Consider the following 8,104-nt stretch of genomic DNA (forward strand, 5'->3'; position numbering starts at 1 on the left):
ATGAGAACTCAAATATGTTTTGTGTATTTTCTTATTTATTACTATTATAATCTGGTTTGGCCCATTTTCTAGGTTAATCAACCTGTAACTACTAGATTAAAGTAGAATCAAGATCAGTCAAAAACTCCAGAAAGCACATTTTGATCTGCAAATGGGAAGAGGGAAAAGGAGGGCTGGGCTAAAAGTTTTGCACAAGATCCAAAACTATTTTAAAAGAACAATTTATTTAACATTTTATTTCAATCAGAACAGAAAGAATAAATACTCATACATTTCAGGAATTATTCAGAAGAAACACCAATTTCTGAGTGGTCAGCGTTTTTCAACCCAGGTTCTTAGAGCATATCCAGCTAGGTTTTCAGGATATCCACAATGAATATGCATCTCTCACCTATATGCCATTGTGGATATCCTGAAAACCCAGTTTGCTGGGTGTGTCCAAAGACTAGGTTGAGAACCACTGCTCCAGGTCAGTATTTCTCAACCCAGTCCTCCAGGCACACCCAGCCAGTCAGGTAATCCACAATGAAAATATGAGATGCATTGCTTCTCTTGTGCATATGTTCATTGAGGATATCCTGAAAACTTAAGTGGTTAGGTGTATCCTAAGGACCAGTTTGAGCAGCACTGCTCTAGGTTAGGGAGAACAAGTTGATTCAGCCCAGATTTTACTTGCTCATGTAGGGTTACCAGATGTCCGGGAAAACCCAGACATATGTCCTATTTTATGGAGGACAATCTAGGTCCCTGAACAGACTTTCCAAAACCCAGCAGTTCGTCCGGGTTTTGGAAAGCCCCAAGCTCTGGCTGTGTTTGGAGGGCCTCCAAGAAGTACACGTGGATTATGTTGCATGCGTCTGCACATGCTGGAGGCCCTCCAGACATGGCCTAGAGGTCTGGAAAAAAAAAAAGGAGATGGCTGGAAGTGGAACAGGGCAGGGTTGGAGGCAGAATGGGGCGGGGCCATGCGTCTGGGTTTCTCCATTGTCATGTATGGTAACCCTAGGCTAGGGGTGTCAAATGTCGGTCCTCGAGGGCCACAATCCAGTCGGGTTTTCAGGATTTCCCTAATGAATATGCATGAGATCTATTTGCATGCACTGCTTTCATTGTATACTAATAGATCTCATGCATATTCATTGGGGAAATCCTGAAAACCCGATTGGATTACAGTCCTTGAGGACTGACATTTGACACCCCTGCCCTAGGCTCATGTAGTCTCAAATCCACAAGTCCGTGCATAGAGCAGGGGTTCTCAACCCAGACCTTGGGACACACCTAGCCAGTCAGGTTTTCAGGCTACCCACAATGAATGTGCATGAGATATCTGCATACAGATTTCTCTTGTGTATTTTTATCCTGAAAACCCGACTGGCTAGATGCAGAGGACTGGGTTGAAAGCCCCTGGCTTTCACCTGCAGCCACACTCATCTACCACCATCTCTTCATAATGTCGCAACACCACATTATCATCATTGTCATAATAAAGCATGGAGATGGGGGAGAGGCGGATGGGGACACAGCAGGGCTGGGGGGTCTCATTGGGCTCCAGCGAATGCACCAACGTCTGCAGGATAGCATGATTTGTACCATTCAGCATTTCTGCCAGTGGGTACGGACATTCCCCCTGGCAGTAGTTGGCCAGGTAGCCCTGGGGGGCAATAATCCAGTTTTGCCAACCCACATCTCGAAAATCAATGTAGAGTCGCCGGCGGCGGCAAATGCTGCTAGGGGTAACAAGTGAGGGGGTGGCATCCCTTCGATGGCGGAGAGACCGACACTGGCCTGGTTGCAGAGACACAGTCAGTAGAGAGGCATAGAGGAAGGAGCACATGGCTGAGCACTGGTCCAGCTGTCCTGGAAGGGATGCAGAATCAATGGCGGAGATTTCCAGGATCAGTCCAAGATTTTTGCTGGGGTTCTGCCACTCCCGCACTACCTCCAACAGATTGAAGGTAAGTGAGCGATGCAGGAGGCGGAAGGACTGTGCTACCAGTAGCTGTCGGCTCTCTGGGCTTGCTGGCACCTCTCGCAGGCTCAGCCGTAAGGCCCGGTACAAACGCAGTTCAAAGACTTGTCCACCATGGTATGAATTGTGGCTGAACCTGATCTCCAGCTGTGCCAGGGTTACCTGTTCTTCTTCCCCAATTGCAGACAGGTTAAAGTACAGGTGTTTATTCAGACAAAATGGGATCCTCAGGTCTGTGTTAAGAAATGAACGCCCTGCAAACAAAAGGGGTAGGTCAGCCTTGAATTCTGGTGTCTTTTTGCTGTTTGCCATCAGAAAACCTGCTCTGAACCTTAAGTGAAAATTCACATCAACGTATGGGTTCTCAACCCAGTTCTTGAGACATACTCAGACATCTAGGTTTGTATACAGTGAAGGTACTGCAAGCAGGTTTCTCATAAATTAATTATGGATATCCTGAAAACCTAATTGGCTGGGTGTGTCCCAAGATCTGGGTTGAAAATCACTAAAAGGAAGTAGCCATGGATAGTGCATACTGCATACTTGTATATGCTTTTATCTTAAGACAGTGGTCTCAAACTCGTGGCCCGCAGGTACTATTTTGCGGCCTGCAGCCTGTACTAGTGCTGCCTGCTCTTTGCGGTGTCCTCCGGCTTCCCGCCTGGCCTCCTACTCTTACCTTCAGATAATTGCAGCCTGCAGAGAGGATTGCCAGTGTTGAAGCGATCCTTGCAGGCTGCTGTTGCCTCAGCAGCACGTTTCCTCTGCAGTGATCCTGCCGCTCGACATCAGAGGAGGGGCAGGACCACGGCAGAGGGAACGTGCTGCGGAGGCTGATGGCAGCCTGCAAGAAATGCTACAGCACTGGCGATCCTCTCTGCAGGCTGCTGTAATTAGCTGAAACTAAGACCGGGAGGCCAGGGGGGAAGCTGGAGGACACTGCAAAGAAGGGGTGAACATGCATGCCTTCGGAGGGGGGGGGGGGGGAGATTTATAAACTATAAAGAGTTTACCTCATGCAAAATTGTCATTTCTTTAATAAGACATTAACTATTTTTTTCTGTGGCCCTTAAAGAACCTACAAATCCAAAATGTGGCCCTGCAAAGGGTTTGAGTTTGAGACCACTGTCTTAAGAGAACACAAAAATGTCAAAATATCAAAATAATTATGGGTGCCAAACATAATACAAATTACACCTCCCTGGACACAATGAAGGGGCACCCACAGGCAGTAGTGTAGTGAGGGCAAGAGGTGCCTGGGGGTGAGGCCCCTCCCCCTAGCCCTCACTACACACACACACACACACACATTCCCTACCCTATACCTCTTTTAATGTCCCTGGCACAAGCAGCATCACCAACTTGCTGCCTGTGTCGGCGCTGGCTCTCCCTCCGACATCATTTCCTAGGCATGGGACCTAGGAAGTGAGAGAGCTAAGGCTGGTGCAAGCAGCAGGTTGGAGTTGCTGCTTGCACTGGTGAAGAGATAGAGGTATGTGGGGGGGGAAGCAATGGTGCGTGTGCAGCAGGGGGGGGAGAAGTGATACTGGTGCCCTCACAAGGACGGTGCCTGGGGTGGAACCCTCCCCTCCCCTTTTACTACACCACTGCCCACAAGTGGCATAACATCTTATATGAAGGGCATGAGATTTGATATACTGTACTGTCTTTCTGGTATTTATTTTGTACCTGGGGCAATAAATGGTTAAGTGACTTGCCCAGAGTCACAAAGGAGCTACAATGGGAATGAAACCCTGTTCCCCCGGTTCTCAAGCCACTACACTAACCATTCGGCTACAGCTCCATGCCCTACGAATTGTAAGGTAGCCCAGGTTACATGCTCTAACTGCTGGAAAATCCAAAGACTAACAAAGTTTAACTTGTAGACCCTTGCATCCCCCCCCCCCCCCAATGATGGGGTGAGGTGAAAAAAAATGAACAGGCTTGAGGCTCTTAGAAAGTGGGGTTAAGAATGAACAGATTCAATTGCTTTCTATGCAGTGTATATATACCTACTTTAAGAAGCAAAACAGACACTGGACGAGATTCAATATGAAGCCTGGGAGCATTAACCATTTTACTTGTGGCGGGGAGGGGAACTCATGAAGGAGCACAAATCTATAAGATCCCTTCATTTTCTACGGGCTTTAACAGCACTTTGCTGGTGTGATAAAGGTTCTTCAGTCTCCTTTCTTGTTCTAACACAAGCATCTCTTCTTGATCTCTGGTACGAGGATATATCCCTCACCTCCCAAACCCCTCTCAGAGTGTCGACGGTAGTACAGCGCAAACATCACATGTCTCACTCATGCAATTATAAACGTTTAAATCCCAGAGTCATAATTCCAGCTACACTGGTGCAGGCCTGGGACTTTTTTTTTTAGGGAAGGAAGAGCTCGCCCCCCTCCATCCACATACCTTGATCAGGAAACAAGCGGATAGCGTTCCCGGGTACTTGAAACTCCGCCACGTGGCATAGCTCCATTCTTCTCTTCTCCGGGGATAGGCTTGCCATACGATTGTAAATTTTCCACAGGAGCGACGGTACGGGAGCCGGGGAGACTGGATTTGGCCGTGAGGACAAGCCCAGTGACTTCAAGAAAAGACTTTCCTGCTGCTTTATGAGAGAGCCATTTACTAGAGACACCAGCACTATGGCTACTAAACCCAACTTGGCACACACACAAAACATGTTTACTAGTTCTCTCTGGCCATCAAATTAAAGCACCTCTCGCTGCCTATAAGCTTCCACCTTGTCCTAGAAAAAGCTGTTCCACAGAAGTTTACTGGGATCACTTGGGAGTGGGGATAGAGATCAGATAACGCTGTTGAGTTTGGGTGGGGGGGAGGGGAACTAATCTTTGATGCTTCACACATGGCGCTGAATAGCTTCTGATTCTTGACTTTACTGGATAATTGTTCTCCCAGTGGGGAGGTAGTCTCAGATCCAGTTAGAATTGGTTAAGATGAGTAAATACTCCTCTAGAAGTAATATAGTGCTAGGTTTTCTCGACCCCCTTATTGCTGATGGTCACCTCTTTAATAAATATTACCTCCAATGGCAAGTGTTCCAATTAAATATTAAAAAGGGCTCTCAGAACAAGAGGGGGGCCTTCTCAAAGGAAATGGGAACAGCTACAAATGGTCCTTTCCTTCCCCAGACCCTTTCCATCCCTGGGCACGGCAGGGGTTGTCTGAATGGAATTTAAATCACCTCTCTACTAAGCTCTTTCCCCCACCTATAGAATTCATTCTTTTCTCTAAAGAGAGGGGGATGCCAAACACTACTCTGGTACATCTAAACAACTGGCAGATACAAGCGTTGATTCCTGGCTGTGGGGGGTCTGTAATGTTGTTTGTGACATCAACAGGCTCACCTCGATTAAGAGAGGATGTCTGGAGGATAGCTGATGAATATAAATGCCCGATCAAATGAAACTATAGTTGCAGGAGGCTAGGCTCTATAGAAATCGCCACTTAGGTCAGGGGTCAGCAACCTTTTTTTTAAGCAAAGAGACATTTTATTTTAAATGTCAAACCCCAAATTTACAAAGAGCTACAATGGGTAGAGAAGGGGGTTTGAGATATTACAGATCTCTTACTCTCCTCCATCCCCATGATCTAGCTTCTCTCCCCTCTTTCTCCCCTCCAATCCCTCAAAGGTCTCTGCACCTCTCATCCCTTCCTCCCCCTCCCCCCAAACTATAGCCAAGGCTCTCTCCCCTCTCCAGGCCCTGATCTCTCTCCCAACCCTACAATTCCCCCTCTCCTCAAGGGCCCACTTAGGAACTGGGTCCAGTAGGGGGGGTTTAGGGCAGGAGCATGGGTGGCCCTCATGGCAGCTCAACTCCATAATGCCTCTGCCCCTCTCCACTCCACAATGTATAGATAAGACCCCCCCCCCCCAGACATATCAAGGTGCCTGGTGGTCTAGCAGGGGTATCTGTGGCAGAAGCACAACCCTCTCACTTCTGCCTCCTCATAGCTGCTTTCTAAAATGGCTGCCGTGACCTTTCATGGCTGCTCATGGCATTTCCTCTAGTATCACGAGCTGCCATGAGAGGTCGCCACAGCCATTTTAGAAGGCAGCTGCGAGGAAGCAGAAGCAAGAGGGTCATGCTCCTTCCACGAAGACTAAGCTGGGAAAAGAGCCACATGTGGTTCAAGAGCTGCAGGTTGTCAACCCCTTGACCTAGGTAAAGGATCTATGTATCATCATGGACAAGACAATTTATATTAAATAATAACTTTGATTTTTATTTTACCTTTCCATATAATGCTGAAGGTAGTTTGAGGGAGAGAGAACAGCATAAGTCAGCTTTCATTGCTTGTTTTTATTCTATAGATTATACTGATTGGCTGGTGAATATTTAGTATTTCTCCTTTTTGACTAATATCTGCATAGCTCTGGTGTAAGTTGGTAGTAGGTTATTGCTCTGCTTTAAATATTGGGAGTCACATTGGACACACCTGACAATGGTTGAACACATGAACATAGTGGTAAAAAATGTTTCCTGATATTATGGAAATTAAAGACTTTGACCCATTATCGTTCAGATTACTAGTGCAATCACTAGTGCTTTCTACTCTGGACTATGGCAACATCGTTTATATGGGTATACCCAAAAAAACAGTAAGGAAACTTAGAATTATTCAGAACACAGCGGTCTGCTTGATATTTGGATTAAAAAAGAGCGGCCATGTCACCCCCTACTACAAACTACTACACTGGCTGTCAGTTGAGACACGAATAATTTTCAAGTTCTCCTGCATATGTTTCAAACTAGTTTGGGGACTAGTTCCTACATACTTACTATCTCACTTCGTATTCTATAGCCTATAAGACAAACCAGAAACTGCTATCTTTTTGCATACCAAGCATTACCAATTGTATATACAAAACCTTTCTGGATAGAATTTTCACGTACCAAGCAAACAAACAACAACTTTGGCTAGACAGCTACATAAATAAAGCTAGACTGACCTGCAACGCTTTTAGAAAACTCATAAAAACTGCCTTATTCGATAGATATATCACCTAAACAAAATCTTCACCGAACACTTTTTTTTTATTTTTTTTTTGTTTCGTTTTTCCCAATATGCCCCCTCTGAAATCCTAATCAAACTGTATTTTGTAATTCGGGACCTTTCATCTAATATGTCCCCTCTGAAAATTCCTAACAAACTGTATATTGTAATTTTCGCTGTATTTTTTGTAATTCGCGACCTTTTCCTAACAGGTTCCCTCTGAAAATTCTTAACAAACTGTATATTGTAATTTTCGCTGTATTTTTGTAATTCACGACCTTTTCCAAACAGGTCCTCTCGGAAATTTCTTAGCAAACTGTATATTTTATTTTTTCGCTTTCTTAAAATTTCTGTACTCTGTATTTCCTCTGACTATCTGCATATTGTAACTCACTGAATGTCCAGCTCTCTTGAATGTAAACCGCCTAGAAGTCGCAAGATTGTGGCGGTATAGAAAAATAAAGTTGTTATTATTATTAAAAACCAACCAAAAATGCTTGTTTATCTCTTCCTGCTCAAAACACCAACCAAGAATACAGATCCCTGAAATGTAATGTAATCTTAATTGTAACCTAACTGTAACCTATTTGTTATATTACCTAGAAATGTACAGTCATCTTACTATCCAATTGCTAGTTCTTCCGGAATTTATCCAGCTTTCTTACTTCTTTTGTAACAAATAAAACCCAAAAAACTATTGTAACGTCATTGGAAATGTCCAGTCAGCTCTTTTGTAATCCGCCTTGAACTACAAGGTATAGGCGGAATAGACGTCACTAATGTAATGTAATGTAATACAGATATTGATAAATTTCATTTTTAATTTTATGTTATAGTCTCACTTGAACTACTGTTTGGTGACCCATAGTTTTAGAAATTCAGATTATTACACTTATATTCCTACCCTCCCTCCCCTAACTTTGCTATTTTTGTATAGGTAACCCACCACATAAAAGTGATTTTGCTGATTCCTATCACTCATAAGGTACCTGTTAATAGAGGCATAGTGAGGGTAGGAGGCACCCAGGGTAGTGGCACTACTCCACACCTTCCTCTTGGCCCAGCCACTCCTTCTGGACCCCCACGTCACACTCATGTCCTCCCTTC

At 44.9% G+C, this 8,104-nt stretch overlaps 1 protein-coding gene across 1 annotated transcript; it reads right to left on the minus strand.

The window, feature by feature from the left end:
• Window positions 1-202: 202 nt before the first annotated feature.
• GDF1 (growth differentiation factor 1) lies at window positions 203-5,369 on the minus strand. The gene is made up of 2 exons (XM_033953969.1): window positions 4,388-5,369; window positions 203-2,223 (listed from the first exon to the last, which is right to left on the minus strand). The coding sequence occupies exons 1-2, from the start codon at window positions 4,659-4,661 to the stop codon at window positions 1,412-1,414; spliced, it is 1,086 nt and encodes a 361-aa protein (XP_033809860.1). The 5' UTR covers window positions 4,662-5,369; the 3' UTR covers window positions 203-1,411.
• Window positions 5,370-8,104: the final 2,735 nt, after the last annotated feature.

The sequence above is a fragment of the Geotrypetes seraphini genome, chromosome 8 (assembly GCF_902459505.1).
Source record: "Geotrypetes seraphini chromosome 8, aGeoSer1.1, whole genome shotgun sequence".
NCBI lineage: Eukaryota > Metazoa > Chordata > Amphibia > Gymnophiona > Dermophiidae > Geotrypetes > Geotrypetes seraphini.

Coding starts and splice junctions, on each gene's coding strand:
- GDF1 (XM_033953969.1), bottom strand. CDS start 4,661: ATGTTTTGTGTGTGTGCCAAGTTGGGTTTAGTAGCCATAGTGCTGGTG. Junction 2,224..4,387: donor CCGCTTGTTTCCTGATCAAG/GTATGTGGATGG, acceptor TTTTGTTTGCAG/GGCGTTCATTTCTTAACACA.